The sequence below is a fragment of the Sciurus vulgaris genome, assembly GCF_902686455.1.
Source record: "Sciurus vulgaris genome assembly, chromosome: 11".
NCBI classification, from domain to species: domain Eukaryota; kingdom Metazoa; phylum Chordata; class Mammalia; order Rodentia; family Sciuridae; genus Sciurus; species Sciurus vulgaris.
The window spans coordinates 105,764,146-105,782,741 of record NC_136472.1 but is presented as its reverse complement, the minus strand read 5'-3'; the positions used below and the strand labels follow the sequence as shown (position 1 = coordinate 105,782,741).

At 40.8% G+C, this 18,596-nt stretch overlaps 1 protein-coding gene across 1 annotated transcript in view; it reads left to right on the top strand.

Annotated features, from left to right (window-relative positions):
* The window catches only part of RDX (radixin), a 73,546-nt gene extending 60,248 nt beyond the window's left edge, over window positions 1-13,298 (top strand). The window contains exons 15-16 of the mRNA XM_079101620.1: window positions 10,921-11,010; window positions 12,709-13,298. Coding sequence (XP_078957746.1) covers window positions 10,921-10,987 — 67 coding nt within the window. The 3' untranslated portion in view covers window positions 10,988-11,010; window positions 12,709-13,298. The remainder of the gene's footprint in view (window positions 1-10,920; window positions 11,011-12,708) is intronic.
* Window positions 13,299-18,596: the final 5,298 nt, after the last annotated feature.

Sequence of the window (18,596 nt, the reverse complement as noted above, 5' to 3'; positions counted from 1 at the left end):
GTGTTACATAAAATTTGCCATTTTAACCATTTTCAAGTGTACAATTGAGTGGCATTCAGTATATTCACAGTACATTGTGTAATCGTCACCACCATCCGTCTCCACAACTTCATCATTTCAACCTGAAACTCTGTACCTGTTAAACAACTTCCCATTTTTTCCTCCTTCCTGGTTATCACTGTTTTGTATTTTCTGTCTATGAATTTGAAGTTTCTGGGTATCTCATAAAAGTGATCTCATATAATATTTGTCCTTTTGTGTCATTTATCTGACTTAGCATATTTTCACTTAACATAATATCCAAGTTGCATGTATCCAAATTGTATTCCTTTTTGAGGATAATATTCCATCGTATGCATATACCACTTTTGGTTTATCCATTCATCAGTCAGTGAACATTTAGATTGTTTAGACATTTGACTATTCTAATGCTGCTATGAACATTGGTGTACAAAGTCTGCTAAATTCCCTGCTTTCAGATCTTTTTGGTAGATACCCTAAAATATAATGCTGGATCATATGGTAATTCTATGTTAAGTTTTCGAGAAACTGCCATGCTATCCTCCACTGCTGTCTACACCATTTTACACTCACACTGGAATGCACAAGCATTCTAAACTTTCATATCCTCATCAGCATTTGCTATTTCTGAATGTTTGCTTGCTTTTGGTAATAGTCATCCTGATGGTAAAGGGTTTTCTCATTTTTGATTTGTGATTCAATGTGCCACGTTTCCCAAAGTATAAAAAATGTTAGGTCTCCTTTCATGTGCTTATTGGTCATTTGTATGTATTTGTAGCTGGGCTACAGGTGTGTGCTTCCATGCCTGGATGTCATGTTCTTTAATGAGGGTAAACAGTTTGATGAAGGTATTACTGAAGACAGAGGCAGGGTAGCAGAAATGTCATGGACAGTGGTTAGAGTGTGTAGGACAGAAAATGTGTCACTGTTCACCGTCTTATGGTAAAACTGGAGTGAGTTGGACCAGGAATTTGTGGACCTTGAGTTCTGTGCTGCCGTGGTTTGGTTTGATGTATGGCCAGCTGGTGGCTTTGAGAAGGCATAGCTACAGAAAGCAACAGTAATTCAATCTTACTTGAAAATCCATGTTTCTGTGTAAGATATACTAGAAAATGCAGAGGATAAAGAAAGCCTATAAAACAACTGCATATAGTATAATTAGGCCAAAGAAAGGCTCTGGCCATGAGGACGGGGATGAATATTACTGCCTTCTGAGAATTGAAAGGAAATATCTATCTGTAATTTATTCTTATGTTTGTTACATCTATTTATAGTTTTCTTCTGCTTCTCTTTCCAAATGACCTCTTTTGGGACACTCTAGGAGCTCTGTTTCTATTTATCCATGACATTTTGGGGATGATTTCTTTGGTGAACTAGAAACTAGAGACATCCAGGAACAAATGGATCTGATCTGGATTCTAATTCTCTTTTCTTATATTCTCTTTTATTCTAGTTTTGATAACGATTTCATAGTTGTAAATCTGATGGTCTTTTTCAGAGCATTTCTCTGGAATCAGATGTGGATGCTTCGATTCTAGGTGTTGTCTTTATAAAAAATGTATATTAAAAAAATACAGCCTAAATATGACTATTCCCTCCGTGGTGCACATAACTGTAGTTCTGTCAATCTTTGTGCTCCCAGGTGATCCTAACCATGTGACTAGAAGGTACTTGAAGGGTTTTTCTTTTTGGTACCACCCATTCTCCCAAGTTGCTGGGATTATAGGCGTGCACCACCATGCCCAGTGTAAAGGGTTTCTTTCCAAGAGGTTTTTAGAAGTTAGAAAACAGTTCTTTCAGGTTATTATGAAGGGATTATAACCAACAAAACACAACTCAGTGAAGATTATCTTAGAACACACATACACAGTTATTACTGACTGCAACAACTTTGAACAATCATTTTTCGTCTGAATTCCTATGGAATTTTTAAATGTTGAGAACTGTTATTTGATTCTGCTCATCAGCTTAGCTTTTAGAAGCTAGAGGAATGATTTGATTCATCTGCTTATGTGTAAATGATATTGCAGATTTTTTCCCTTATTTTTGCTTTTTTTCCCCCAGATAATTCTAAATGCAGTCTAGTTCTCAACTTTTAGACCATAAGGTTTTTGAATATAGGGGAATATAATCTTTGGGTAATCTGAGTTACAAATAAATAGTTCCTTCTCATTAATTTTGAAATTTAATGTCTTACTCAAGGCATAAAAAGAGTATTCTGGAATGCCCCATTTGTAGTTTAAATACGTAAATGTGAGATTCAGAAGGTGGTACCATGAAACAGTAGAGTACAAGAGGAGCAGGCCTGTGGTATTTCTTTTTGGATAATTGAGCTTGGATACTGATGGAATGTCAGACTGAGTTTCCCCAAAAGAGTCAGGAGAGAAGCAGTGAGTTCAGAGCAGAGAGGGAGGCATTCGAGGGAGAGCCAAAGACAGGTACCAGAGCTAGCAAGACCTGTCATGATATTTAAAGTGCACACAAGTTTGGGAAACAAGAAAATCATTGAAAAGAGCAATTTCTTTGGGATTAAAACAGTTATCTCTTAACTGTGCAGTGTCACCTGAAATGTGTTTCCCCCAAACCTACACATGATTCTTATGGCCCGAAGAACAGAAAATTGCTCTTTCTAGCACAGCCCTGTGTCAGCTCCAGATGCCATTAGCTGACCAGCCCTGGCACAAATCCCACTGCACCTCTGCCCAAGTCCACAGGATTATTCCTAGTAAAATGGATCTGTTCCCATTTTACCTTGTAGGTTAAATATGCTCCATATGATTTTTACATGATTTAATACAGCCAAATAATTTCTTTAATTAAAAATTTATTATATGCTAGAAGGTAGGCCCTAAAGATTCATAGATAAGTTAAAACATCATCCATAGTCTAGCCAAGGAGACAGAAGAGTTGAGAAATAATTGTGATGACAAACCTAGTAAACAAGGGATACATGGAAAGAACTGGGAATCAGCCTCTTGCTAACATGGGCAAGGCAGGAGAGGTTAGTGTAATTTTAAGTGGTTACCCCACTAAAGCCTCCTTGTCAGATGGAGGGAACATCTCAGTGGATGTCTAGACCCAGAACTTCAGCTGGGTGAGCAGAGGCTAGTAGCCAGCTCCACCACCATGTATAGGGTGCTGCTGAGTAGTGGCAGGATGGCCTGGGGCTGTGGGTCGCGAAGTTAGTTTATAATCTGGGCTACTTTCAGAGACCTCAGGAGAGGTTATGAATTCTGGGTGTGCTCTGTCCCTAATCAATCAGCCTCTTGCTAACATGGGCAAGGCAGGAGAGGTTAGTGTAATTTTAAGTGGTTACCCCACTAAAGCCTCCTTGTCAGATGGAGGGAACATCTCAGTGGATGTCTAGACCCAGAACTTCAGCTGGGTGAGCAGAGGCTAGTAGCCAGCTCCACCACCATGTATAGGGTGCTGCTGAGTAGTGGCAGGATGGCCTGGGGCTGTGGGTCGCGAAGTTAGTTTATAATCTGGGCTACTTTCAGAGACCTCAGGAGAGGTTATGAATTCTGGGTGTGCTCTGTCCCTAATCAACCTTGGTGCAGGGGGAGGGGGGATCCTCCCATTTATTTATCTAAACATTTTAGTGCCTAGAACCTACCAGGTGCTGAGTATTAGTCATCTAGGACATCACAGTGACTAAGCCCTTGCCCCATTGAACTGACCTTCAACAGGAAAGATCAAACACCTGCAAACAATAATTTACAAGTTGCAAATTGTAGTATTAGGTTGAATCATGTGAAATCAATATTCAACCATCTTATCAAAGTGATTTTATATCCACTTAATGCTGTGAACAGAACAAGGCTGAGTAGCAAAAGAAATGAGGGTGAAAATCAGGAATTGAAGGTCAGAAAGAGCCTCTGTGAGGTATACACGTCGCCACAAGAAGGAAAAGAAGGCTATCTCTTCTTCCTCAGTTTAAAACGCGATGGTGGATGCAAATGACAGAGGTATAAAAATAGGTGCACCAGGCTGGGGGACTTTCTACCAGGAGTCTCAGACCCCATCCAAGGGGAAGTGCAGCAGCTCTTCCGACGTGGAAGGCCCAGTGTGGCCATGCCTTCTGACCTTCCAGGATGAGCCAGAAAGCAGCTTTCAGAGAAAAGCATTCATAGATATTAAAATGGAACATAGCTTTGTGTGAAATCTGCCAAATGTTACATGTCAGCTATTTTGGGAAATTTAGAAAAAGCTTTGCACTCCAACAAGATATATCTGTTTGCCAGAAGAGGCCCATTAGACACCAGTTTACAATCTCTTGTAAAGTATTTCAGGCAGGGGGAATGGCACCAGCAAAGACCTTCAGGGCGGACTTGTTCAAGAAAGAAGGAGGGCGGTATGTCCAGAGCCAAGCGACCCCAGAGGAGAGTAGTGCAGAAGATGCATTTGGAAAGGGGCCCAGACCATAGGGGCTTCCTAAGCCCTGGTAAGAAGCCTACAGGATCGAGGCCAGATGTCTGCTGAGTAGTGTGACCCTGGAAGACAAAAATACTGCTGCCAGAGTTAAGCTAAGAAAAGGTTAATTCAAAGAGGATCCAGGGACAGAAGGTGCAGATGTGTAAGGACAAAAGTACAAATTTCAAACCATGTGCCCTAGAGCCACAGGGCTGCATGTACCTGGAGGAAGGGGCACCTTTTCCTAATCCACACAAAGATGTCAAGTCTGCATGTGTCCTTGAAGGCAGGTATATTCCACTTCACAGGTCAGTTAAACCACCTAAAGACAAACATGGTGGCAGAGTCTGCGTTTGGATTTTGGTTTTCTTTGAAGTAGAAGAGAGCATGTCCTTTGTGTGTGTGTGTGTGTGTGTGTGTGTGTGTGTGTAACTAATTTTTAGTTTAAAGCCAAATGAGACATGTTTACATGTTTTATGTAAGCTTTCAGTGTCTGCATAACTCAATGAATGTATCCATTAATTAGAGGCCAAGATAAATATGTCATATCTTAAGTTTAAATTGAATACAGAGCAGCAGTGAGCTAAGATCAAACCTGTCGCATGTGACATCAGGCTCATTCAGCTATGTGGGATGAATTATTGACTCAGGCTAGTCCCAAGCTCAGCACTGCACAACCAGGGGGACACAGTTTAAATACAGAGTTGGGAAGTGTGGTTTATTCTTGCAGGAGAGAGAAAGCATCTTTTTATTGTCTGTTAAATGTTCCCAAATCAAAAGAAGGATCTGTGGCTGAAGAGATCTTAGAAACCTAGAGAAGTGAAGTTGGTTTTGGGCAGAAATAGGCTTTTGGGGACACTATGAAAATGTTTCAGTAATGATATGAAGTCAACTCAGTCTGGAGAAAATTCAAGAGGTTGTGGATGACAGGGAAGAAGGCTCATGTCAGGCACGTTTAAGCACAGGAAAGCGAGGCAAGGAGGAAGGTGGCCTTGGCCTGATGAGGTCTGAGAGATGAGTTTGATGTGCCGCACTTCATCCAGGATTCCAGTTCAGGCTGATGGCTTTAGTGATGTTGCAGGAAAATGCTAAAGTACTTTTCAAACTGAACGTGGATTGTCTGATTTACTTTGTAGATAAAAATGAATGTAATTTAACTATACAATTCTTTAAACAATAGCATTTTTGTCTGTGGAATTAAAATTACAATTTTAAAGAGTAGAATTGCCTATATTTTGCTTTTTTAGATTAGATCAGTTGATTCTATGTTATCAAAGTAGACGAAGGACTGGTAAACTATGTAAAGGTCCAATACTGAGTATTTCTTTACTTGGTACCAAATTGACTCTGCAGCTGCTGCAGAAGAGCAACTACAGGCTTGTGTGCACAGGGGAGCAGGCCGGGACCCCAATGCAACTTTATCCACAAACGCTTCCATCTGAATTTCATGTGACTTTCTTTGTCATGAAAGGCTTGATTTGGGGAAAAAATATTCTTAATCATTGTTAGTACCAAAACAGGTGGGAAGCCAAATTTGGTCTATAAATCAGTTTGCTGACGCCTGAATTCAAGGATAAAGAAGCAGTCTTGTTCCTCCTAGGGCAGTAGCATGGTTTTCTCAGCTGTTCAGAAGTTTGATGTGATCATAGTAGGGTCTCGTTTTGTTGCAGTGAGGGGATTTTCTTACACTTTGAAAAACTTTTCAGCAGAAATGTCAACTAGCATGTGTCACAATTAGTTGGAGGGCTTTTTAAACACAGACTGCAGGATAAATTTCTCATTCAGTAGGTGTTGGAGGGGCCCAGGCATTAGCATTTCTGACAGGTGAAGCTGGGACCACACTTTGAGAATCACGGTTTAGAGAGATGTGAGCACCACTGCTGTGAGATGACATGGCTGCTTCTTTTACTCGCTGTCCTACAGGAGCTATTGACTTTTCTACATAGATAATTTGTTTTCTACATAGATGACTTGTGAAATTCGAATGGTTCAAAGACCAAAGCTCATAGGAACCAAATTCCTAACTGCCCCATCTATTGTTGTATTTTCTATCATTTTTTGTTTAAAAAACTTAAAAACAAGAGGTTGGTTTACAACAGTGTTAGGAAAAGAGATGTGCCTAGAAGAAACAGAAAGGAATATACTATATATACAAAAGAGATACCAATTCATGTCAGTTTAGAAAATAGTTCATTGCTAGTTGCTTTGCTATTCTTGATTACATCATCCTTTTACTGTTTGTATCCACAAGCAATATAATTTCCAGTGTTGCACACACATGAACCTAACAATTTACACACATACACGTATTTCAATGTCTATAGTTGTAGTTAATTCATTTTCACTGCTGTGCGTTTACTTATGAATATACTAAAATTCATCCATTCCCCTAATGGATGTGAATTTTATTTTTTTTGGTATCAGGAATTGAACCCAGGGGCCCTTAACCACTTACCCACATCTCCAGCACTTTTTTATTTTGAGACTAGGTCTTGCTAAGTTGCTTAGGGTCTTGCTAAATTGCTGAGGCTGGCTTTGAACTTTTGATCCTCCTGCCTTAGCCTCTGAGCTCCTGGGATTACAGGTGTGTACCACTGTGCTGGGCCTGCTTTCAGTATTTACAAAAAAATCATAAATAATATAATCATAAATACTATTGTCTTCTAGTCATATCTCTACTCCTGAATATGAGCAACACTATTTCTATGGCAAAGCCCTAGGGAGGGGAGTTGTTTAGTTACAGACTTACTTCCATCTTTATTAAGTAACCATCAAATTGTTTCCCAAAGTAAGGATTTACCCACATCTTTACCACACTTGATATAAACTGCACTTTTTAATTTCTGCCAATTTGAAAGATTTAACATGGTATCTTATTGTGCTTCTAATTTGCATTTTCCTGATTACTGATGTAGTTGAAAACTTTTCTTATGAGACTTTCATTGCTTTTGGAATGACTTTGTTTTTGCCTGATTTATATAGCAAACAGCATGTTTCTATTATCTGTTTTCCTCTATTTGATCAGCTCAGAGAATTTTCTCATATTCTGGTTACTAATCTTTTGACATTTGAGGGTTTAATAGATGTCTCCCCTTCCACGTCTCTCTTTTTTTTTTTTTTTTTTTTTTTTTTTCCTTTTTATGACTTTTTTTTGGTACCAGAGATTGAATCCAGGGGCACTTAACTACTGAACCACATCCATAGCCCTTTTTATTCATTTATTTATTTATTTATTTATTTATTTATTTATTTAAAGACAGGGTCTCACCAAGTTGCTTAGGCTGGTTTTGAACTCATGATCCTCCTGCCTCAACATCCTGAGCCGCTGGGATTATAGTTGTGCACCACTGTGCCCGGTTTATGATTTTTTTTTTTTGATGAATAAAAATTCTAAATGTTCTTGTAGCTTAATTTATAAATCTGTCTCCACCTGATTTATGGGGATTACCCCGCACCATGTGTCTTTAAAACTTTCTTCGTCCTCTGGAGGGCATAAAGACTTTCTCCTATATTTTTCATATAAAATTTTGTGTTTTTTCCCTAAAAGTTTGGTTATTTTTATGTTTAACTCTTTAGCTAAAAAGGACTTTTGTGCATGGTATGAAGTACTGATGACTGTGTTCATTCTCTCCCCAGAACCTGCATCCACTCACCTCCCTTTCTCTGTTATGTTCCACTGGGCATGTGTCTAGCCTGGGGTCACTACCTTTCTGTCATACCTACTACTGCCTTGCTTTTTTAGATTTTAAAGAGTCAGTATCTGGTTGAGCTCTCTTGAGAAGTTTATCTTAATAAGTTCCTAACTTCTTTTGACTCTTTGTCCTTCTACATAAATTTTAGACTTAGGTTAAATTGTATGGGGAAAACATTTGGAGACTTTTGGTAAAAAATGAACAGATTAGTTTGGGAATAAATTATATCTGTACAATATTAATCATAGTTCTCTTTTTCTCCATTTATTGATGCCTTCCTTAATGCCTTTAAGTTATTTTATTTTCTTTCTAGGAGTTACATTTGAAAACTATTTTGTGGCTAATGTAGAGAAATTCAATTTCTTTCTTTCTTTTTTTTTTTTTTTTTTTGCTTACCTTTAATTAAGGAAATTTGCCTTTTTGGGTGGGTGGGACGGTGCCCTGGGGATTGAACCCAAAGAGCTTTACCACTGAGCTATGTTCTTACATTCCAGCCCTTATTTTCTAGTTTGAGACAGGGTCTTGCTAAATTGATGAGACTGGCCTCAAACTTGCCATCCTTCTGCCTCAGCTTCCTGAGTCACTGGGATTATAGGTATGTGCCACTGTGCCTGGAATGAATTCTTATTGTTTCTAATAACTGGCAAAGTCTCTTGTGCTTCCACACAGTCATCTTCTGCAAATAATGAGTTTTCAGTCTTTCTTCCAATACTTAAACATTTTATTGAGTTGATGGGCTAGAACTTCCAGTTCAATGTTGAATACAGGTGCTGTCTCACTTCTGACTTAACAGGTATGCTTCTAACATTATGCCACTAAATATGTTTGTTTACATGACCTTTATCAGATTAATGGAACCTTCTTTTACATGTATATTCCTATTTTTCTAAGATTTTTTTTTAATTGGGGGAGGTTTTTAAAAAATATTTTTTGTTGTAGATGGACACATACCTTTATTTTTTTATGAGCTGCTGAGGTTTGAACCCAGCAAGTGCTCTACCACTGAGCTACAACTCCAGCCCTAAGGGAGGTTTTAAAACTTATTAAATGCAATTCTTACGTATATTGAGATAATTGGTACTTTAAAAATTCCGTTAACATCCTTATTTTGATAGATTTTCCAATGTCAAACCAAGTTTATGTTCCTTTTTTTTCAATAACTTGATACAACCATGTCCTATGGCCCAGCACTCTACAAATCTAGAGCCCTGGTCCTGGGAATATTCTGCATTCTGATTTGTCTCCATGCCTGGATCCTCATCGGTTGTTGCTGTTGAGTAGTTTAATCTCATAGCTCCACCTGGTGGCAATCTTTGGAAATTTCTGATTTCTATATTGACCTTTTTCCCCGTCAGGGAAATGTATGCATGCTGCTTCCTCTTATCACTGCTAACTCCTTTGTTTTCTTTCTTGTGCCTTAAATCCACTTTGCTCCCATCTACCTTATATCCCATCCTTCTTTATCTTGCTCTTCTAAGTTTTCTCAGTATATTCATGAAAATCATTCTCTTTTCCTTTCTTTGCTCTCTCAGTTTGTCCCTTTATGAATTTAAATCTCCCTCAGTAGTGGTTAATCATGGCGAGAGCAGAACTGGCACCTGAAGGAAAAAATACAACTGTACAGTTTGATAGAATCAAGTGTCAGCTCTGCTAATCTCCCAAGTCCTGAAAATGTTCTTAAATTTCAAACACTACTTAATCATCTTCTAATGAATTCTGCCCAATTGAACATCAAGCTCAAGTATTAAATGAAAACTATTAAACTGTTAATAAGTCTCATTGGATCTATGTGCCTTTATTACAAGCTTTCACAACTGTGGGGTTTCTAAAGTATTTTACCACACAGACTCAGTTTCTCATTATAGGTTAAACTACCTGGAAACAGAGCTACCATCCATAACAGTTTTCAGAGGAAACAAGCCAGCCCAGATGTCCTTTTGGTACATAATCTGCAGAAGACAGAGACTGACTGACTAACTTCTGATTGCTTACCTACTAGTATGGAAAACACTGTAAGCATGATTCTCCCCAGTCCAGGAACTGACAAATGAGTTGGCCAGTTTGGCACCTTCTTTGTTACATTAATCTGACTTTTGTTTTCTGTCTGGTATCTCTAAGGGCTATATCTGAGAATGGCAGGTGAATCAGCTAAGGAAGACAGAGTGGAGAAATCGGGCTGAAATTGTTCTCTGTGGCCCCTATGATGCTAATGTGGCTGCCTGGGAGGTCACTTTGTCTTAACCCATCCCACTCTTGTAGCAGGCAGGTAGTGTGTATTGAGAATCTGCTTGTTCAAAGATAGCAACTACTGATTTCAAAGTAGGCACCACAAAGTACTTTCATTAGGTAGTTGTTACCTGAAGGAATTTCGGCAGTGCCTTGATTAATCAAGAGAGAACTTGAAATATTATATAAAATCTTTTAGAGCACAAGATTCTGAAGTTCTGATATTTATTGCTTTGAGACCCATTATTCTTGTGAAATTGATTATTTGTGGAAGTTGCTGCAACTCTTAGGGAATTTTAGGGTTTATTTTAAGGGGTGATTTAGTTACTCTTATTTCTGTATTCTAATACTGTAGTTTTGAAGGTGAATTTATTATTATTTTTTTTTTTTTAGAGAGAGGCCAAAGATTAGGAAAGAGAGCTGCAATCTGTCAGTTTAGTTACCCAGTGGGTCCTATGATAATCTAGAGATGTTCCTGGCATTTCGAACTACTGAACAGGCAGTCTACTCTCCCCAAACAGCTTTCTTCTGTGTTCTTTTTCTAACATTTTGATGTCTCTTTTGAAAGGTGGGGACCCAAATTGTATGCATTGTTCCAGATGAGATCTTGCCAGAGCAGTATAAAGCAAATGTAACAGGATGAAGGCTCCCTGACCAGGTAAGTCCAACTGGCAGCCGTTGCCAGGGCTAGCCCACCCTCCCAGCAGACCTGCCAGGATGCTGGTAACTCTAGCTAAGTGTGATATATTTGCAATAATACTTTAAGATTTGGAATAAGTATCCATTATGACAATATTGTTTTCTAGATGTTTTTCATGTGACAGAAAAAAAAATGATCGTTATGTGTTCACATAAGATGGGGAAGTTTTAGAAATGATTTGCTTCTTTTACCTTGAATTTTGGATTGCTCTGAAATGAGCTGAAGGTCATGTTAGAATCTTTGGCATCTCTTGGCTTGACTAGCACCGTTTCAAAATCCACTCAAAGGGCTGTGACACATCCATCATCATTTACTGTCACTCATTTTGAAAGGGGTGTAGCTGATTCTGAATTCATAATTCAGCTAGTCATATTCCTGGTATTTGAACTAGAATCCTTAGTTAAAACACATTCCTAATGTTTCATAGATTGCTATGAACATATTAATCTTTAAACCTTTATTTCAATGCAGAAATTCATTTATGTAACACTTTCCATTTTTTTCCATTTTGATTAGCAAAATTCTCAAAATTAAAATCCACCTGTTTTATAATTTTTCCTCATTGATTTTCATCTGTTAATATTTCTCCTTTTTAGAATAAATCCTTTGAGGGAGTCTGATTCTGAGCTAGTGTCATCAGAAATAGGAAAAGACAATTTCTGCATGACTCACCAGAAAAGGCAAGTTCAGATGACAGATTTTGAATTATACAGAGATGAAGTTATGAAGAGAGCAAGGGAGTTGGCAATTGTCACATCCTTCAGCCTGAAATGGCACACAGTCCTCAGCCTTAGAAGAGCTGCTGGGCCCCTCCACAGTTGATTATAATGTTACTGACCCAAGAAAAAGCAAGGGTCTTCTGAGTGGCTTTCTAGTCCTCCTACCATTCTTAGGCCTTACCCACAGTGCTGTCATCCTGATAGGGCCTGGGGATTATGGTGGTGAGGAATTAGAGGTGACATCTAAAGCCATAGACAAGATAGAGCTGACTGGTTTCTTCAGGGACAGAACCCCCTACAGTCTCAGGGACAGATGGTATCCAAATTATTAATCAACCCCAAGGCTGGCCCAGCCTGTGTCTTCAGACCACAGACTTCTTGCCCTCAACCTCAGGCTTGCCTTTTCTCTGAGGCTCTGGACTGATTTTAGCTTTCCAGGCCAGCTAGAACTAACCTGTGTGTCCTTTCTCCTGGATTCCTGAATTGTGAAGTGGCCTAAAGCAAGTGTGGGGAGCTGATGTAAATAAGGTAAGCTCATTTTTGAGCACACATGCCCACAGGCTGCTCAACTACTTCTCTTGGGATTCATGTCACAAAGGTTTGCGATATGAACTCGTATTTATGCTACAACCTTACACATGTACTGCATCTAATTCTGGAGCAATGCAAAGTCTACTGTGCTAGGCTCCTCTTGAGGGTAAAAGTCATCCTTGCTGGGCGGAGGCCTGAGTGGAGAGTTTGTTGAGTCACCCATGTCTTGGTGCAGCCTGTGCATCGTTCAGTTCCCCTTCACAGCTCACTAACCAACTCACCTGGGGCCAAATGTGAACTGAGAGAACATGGAGAAGGCATCCAGGATCATACCTTTTGCAACCCGATTCTCGTAATGGTTGAGTTTTCTTAGTGACTTTGCTGTTGACTTTGTGTCTTCTTGCAGGTCCCTGGCAGCTGACCCATGGCAAGCTTTAGGATAAGGACATACCAAGACAGCTCTGTTGTTCTGAATGTGTACTTCCCCAAAGTCTGGAATCTCAGCTGGAACTGGATGGACCAGTATTCCCTCAACCAGGACTCTTGCTGATGGTTCTTTCCTCATCTCTGTTGCTATTGGTTTTCCCTTTCTTGCTCTTTTCAAACCTGTCTCGATTGCCTTTCCTAGGGACAGACCTGAGGAAGATGGGCCAGGACTTGGGACTTCTGCCTTGCACCCTTCGGTCCCAAGCCAGCATCCATGATACCCGTCTTCAAGGCACCATTCCCCAGATGCCTGAAGGTATCAGCTTCTGAGAACCCACTTGTTTCTGCATGATCAGCTTGTAAGGAGGAATCTCATGGGGAGAATTTTCAAAAATTTTCCACTTTAAAAAAAAATGTGTGTGACATTTTGGCTTTGATCTGAGCACTAACTCAATGGTGTATGGCTTTGTTTCCATGTGCACTTCTGTGGAATCTGAAGAAATTGATGCAACACACCCTTTCCTGTCTGGGCTGTTTGTATAATTGTATATAAATGTAGCAATAAATATAGTCTAACATCAGCCTGTCTCTTACTTTCCACTTGATTCTGCATCCTGGTAGTAGGCAGTGACAATCACACTCTCAAGGAATTGGCCTCCTGACCTGTGGGACCTGCCTGCTCAATCATAGGTTGTAATCTCCTCTGATTTCACAGTGTTAGTCTGGAGTTGGGCAGTGTTTGGAGAAGGGGTTCAGGAGAGTAACTTGGAAGAGCTGGGAAGTGAAGTGACTTTATTAATTCAAGAAATGGCACGGAACCTGGCATTCCAGGAGGTTTGAAGGCCTGAGAACTGAAGTTCAGAGGATTGGGTGAGTTTGTGACATGAGTTAGCTATTTTGATAGTCACTCATGTTCTTTAAGAATGTTTTGTGCTGCAGTGATGTGGCAGGTACTTGCTGGGCACATAGGTATAAAGATTTTCAGAAAACCCACACAAATATGGCAACATGAAACAGAATTTTCCATCTGTCACTGAAGGTTTTCAAGGATCCTAAATCTGGTTGTTTTAAAGACAATCTCCTGCTACAGGGGACACTTAAGCAGATAATTCTTTATTTGGTAGGTATAATAATACTGTTTGTCTAAAATCAAAATAGGTATTCAAACTGATCTCTCATAATTGGTTTGAAATCTTTGGTTATCAGCATTTTTGTAACTTAAGAGATAACCACATACTTTGTTGTGGTTTCTTACCAGATTTTTTCTTGATCATAAGCAAATTTGGCATAAAATTATTCAGTCATAAGGCATGGGAAGGCAATGTAGCTGAAAGCTGGAATGTCCTTCAGCAAGGGTTTGCAGCACTTGAAAAAGTACTTTTTGTGTATTAAATACACACAAATACACACCCACACACCGGAAGGGACTTGAGGAAATCATCCGGGTGAGCCCTCTGAATCACTGAGCAGATAGTCTCTGCTGACTACCACTTCTCTTCTTACTTCCACCTGTTAATTTCATCAGAGGTTAGATTTCTCAGAGAATCTGAGCCTCTGGGTCAAAAGATAAAGTCTGCCTTCCACAGCAGTGTTCCATGTGAGGCCACTTTTTGAATCCTTTTCTATGCATAAATTTTTCTGGCTGGGACTAGTGGTACAAGAAGAAATTATTAGAAAAGAGCAGGGGAAACTTATCAGTGGCTTCTGGTTATAGTGTAATAAGAGATAAGCCTAATTAGAGATGATGCCGAATAATCCAAAGTGGCAGAAGATTGAGGATTTGCACCCTGTGGGTGTTAAACTTGGGTGTGGATTGTGGGCTTTATTACTAATCCGTGGCCAGAACTTGGCTCAGTCACTCCAGTTCTTAGGGCCTCTGATTCCTTTGCTGTAGAATGAGATGTTTGGACTGATTTCTACATCTAAATTTACTTCTATTCATCAAGAAGTATGAATAGAAGTATTCCTCCTTTGGGAAGAGTAGTCTACTTTTAATGCTAAAGAGCAGGTCATGAGATAGCAAGAATGGGCAATTGAGAGGCAGAAGATTGTTCAAGTTCAGATACTTAAAAACTAATTGTTAAAATAATGACAAGTACCTGGCTGAACCCCTTCCAAGGAAAGAGAACATACTGGGCTCTCACTTTTTACATCCTACTGGCTGGATTTCTTTGTGTCTTGTTTCTGCACGGGACAACAAGACTTCAGTCTATGCTCGTCATTGGGACAGACAGGTGGAAAGTTGAAGACTCAGAACAAGAAGCCACTTTTTTCACTCACAAACCACCCACAGCCAGCAGACCAGGTGGGGCCATGCACAGCGTTCCTGGCTCTTACAACCGCTAGGCTTCTGTCCTCGTCAAACTATCTCCTGCTGTCTATGAGCAAAGATGATTCATGTCCAAGCAAAGGGGAGGAAAGCTATTTACATGTAATCACTAATAGTCCACATCCACCCTTAAGGAACACATTCCCCAGGGCAGTTACCTCCAGTGTAGATCTGACACTTACCAGCACAACTGCCCTGGCCTGGTGGTTCACTCCTCCCTTTCCAGGAAGGTGGGACTTTGGTGAATTTGAAAAGGAGCCTGAACAGCACTGTCCTGCTCCTGAATTTTCCTTTTGGAAACCGGCTGTCTGCAGGAAGCCCACAGCTCCTCCATGCCCTTGTCTTACAGAGGCAGGCCAGGCTCCCCAGGGTCAGTATTAGGGAGGAAGCCCAGTTGCTACTGTCAAAGCCCACATTTTCCAGCGTGCGCTTTAGCAATGCTCAAAGGGCTAGCCTTCACCTGTTGACTCTTGCTTTATTTCTCAGCTGACCTAGCACAGTGGTTCTCACTTTCATGTACATTTGAATCACATGGAAGATTTGCTCAAAAAACCAAAACCAAAAACAAAAAACCAAAACAAAAAACAAACAAACAAACAAAAAAAAACAGATGGCTGGGCTCTATGCCTACAGGTTCTGATTAAGCAGGTCAGGGATGGGGCTCAAGAATCTGCATTTCTAGGGGTTGGGGCTGTAGCTCAGTGTAAGAGCACTTGCAGAACATATGTGAGGCACTAGGTTCAATCCTCAGCACCACATAGAAATAAAATAAAGGTATCCATCTACAACTTAAAAAAAAAAAAAAAAACTGCATTTCTAGCAAGTTCCCAGGTGAAACTGAGGCTGCTCTATTGGGCACCCAACTTATGACCCAGGAGCACTTGGCTAAGAGAAGGAGTTCCATTTCTTATTCCCTCAAACTCCAGAAGCACCAAATGTTCTCAAGGCTGTATGAGTCAGCTGGACAGCCTTTGCTAAACTGGGTCTGGCAAACATTCCTTGGTCTGAATGACTAACTCTTACAAATCAATATCCTTTTCTAGTTCACAGCCTTGGGGAGAAAGGAATGGTTATGGATTATACTCATTTTGGTTCTAAGGAGAACACAAGATAAATCAACGCCAGCTGTATATCAGTCCTGAAATGGTGATTATAAAAGAGAATCCAAATGGCACATGAAGCTCTCCTTTGATAAAACCTTATAGAACACGATGCACAAATTAAACATTTAACTGGGCTTTTTAATAAAGATGGAGCCAGAGAATTTTATAAATTTTTCTTAGAAATATAAAAGACAAACATTTGCAGACCAGGGAACAGCATGAGAAATCCTAATAAGCTGTATGTATCTGTGAAATCAGCAAAAGGCAACCAGAGCAGCCAGCCCCCTGCCTGGCCCCATGTTTCTCTCAGGTCCTAGGCTCTCCAAGAGTCAGCACCACCCAGAATCCTAAGGGGCAGATGTGTTTCTGGCTTGTACTTTATGTAAATAATCAAGTCGTTTCAGCATGAACTCTTTAGGGTCTGATTCTTTTACTCAACCAACTTAAGAATTCCTAAAATTTGCTGTTACCCAATCTGCCTGATGCAGATCACATCACACCTTTCTCTGGCCTTTGACATGGAACTGGAGGATGCCTACACAGCCAGTCCTCCCCACTTCCCAGCCAGCGCGTCCCAGCGGGCAGGCCCTAAGTGACTGCACTGGGCTCCAGCCCCTACTGGAAGCGCCTTCCTTCCCTTACTCCCTTTCTGTCAGTCAGAGATGAGGCTGCAGCAATGCTGACGCGGGCCCGCCCACCCCAGGCCCTTTCCTCGCTCTTGGGCTTTTGCGGTGTGCTCACCCCCTCCCTTGGCTCCACAATGACACTGTCCCTTCGTTCATATTTCAAGGTCAGAACTAGTCACACAACCCCTCTTAGCCACAAGGCAGTTGGGAAACACGGGATGTTCCGTAAGTGTCGGAGTCCATTTTGTGTTGTTTCAGCAGACTATCTGACCCGGGCACTTCATAAAAGTAAAGAAGTTTATTTGGCTTACGCTTAAGGTGGAGGGTTCAAACATCATGGCTCCAGCTTCCTAGTGAGGGTTTCCTGGCTGCAGATCACCAGTGCAGAGAAACCAGAAGGGAGTAACTGACCTTTTGGGTGGGTGGGAGAGTGGTCTCAGTTGTAACAACCTGCTCTCGGAAGAGCTACATCAATACCTTTCTTAGGTGTTGCCCTCCTCATCTGATCACTTTTCACTAGGCCTAACCTCTTAAAGTGATACCACCTCAACACTGTCACACCAAGCCTCAGCACAAGAAATGCTGGTGGGACAAACTCAAACCATATGTAAACCATAGCAGCAAGCATTTGTTACTCTGCTACAGTGATCAAACTGGCTTATCCTTGAGTTCAGGAGTGCCAGATTGTCCCACCTGTACCTCTGTTCTTAGGTACCCATGCACTCTGGCCCCTCTCCATTATTCTATAGTGTGTGCTTTCTGTATACCCAGAGACCCTCAAGGGGCATATCTGGAGAATATTTGTGATTGTTAGGATTGTGTGAGTCCAGGGATGTTGGAAAACATCTTGCAATGCAAGGACAGTTCTCCCACCAAAGAAGTACCCAGCCCTAAACACCAATAACAGCATGGCTGGGAACCCTGAGTGCCACTGTCCAGAAAACTGTTTCACCTGTGCATAGCCGTGGGTCTATTTATATTGCACCCGCAGGTGAAATACAGTCATGGTGGACAGGCTGCTGCCTTGGCCTCTTCAGTGTGACGATGACTAGAAGAAATGAAGTGCAGACCAGCTGAGTGGTGGCAGAGAAAGAAACTTGAGTGATATTTGCAAACACTTCCCCAGTCTCAACATACAGAGGGAAGCGGCCAGCAGAGCAGCTCACCTGGAGGATTCCTCCCTTCACCCCTGCTATGGCTGGGCCGCAGGGAAGCTCTCAGAGGAACTGGCAGGCCCCAGCGTATGTGCTCAGGCCTTGCTCACCCTGACGTCCATGTGTTCTTTGTCACTGCTTTTTATCTGGTTTGTGACTGAGCCAAGCTGAAGGTAACCCACGTCAGCAAGTCTGTCATTGCTTTTCCTCACTGTGGACTGGTGCTTATGGTCCATAGGTTGTGCCCAGTATTGGTCTCAGTGACTGTCATTCTAACTCTGTTTTTTCTGCTCTTTGACTTTGGGCCAGTCGTTACTCTTTGGACTTTAATTTCTACACCTGCAAAAGAATGAATTGACCTCTATAACGTGTGTTAAATTTTTATTTTCCTCCCCAAGTAAATAATATGTAAGGGCTCAGGACTCATTTTCAATTCCTTTTGGTTTAACACGGCAATGTTGTTCAGGTGTCCTGGTACCTTGGGGCAGCATGATCTCCTGGCCCTGAGGGATAGTTATTAGAAAGTACCCTAAAGGCAGAAATGAAGAGACTTGGTACAAATTCTGAGAAACAATTGTGCATGGCCTTGAGGAACAGGGTTAGCCAAGGGATTCCATTCTGCTCTCCATTTACTCTGCAAACATTTGTAACCACCC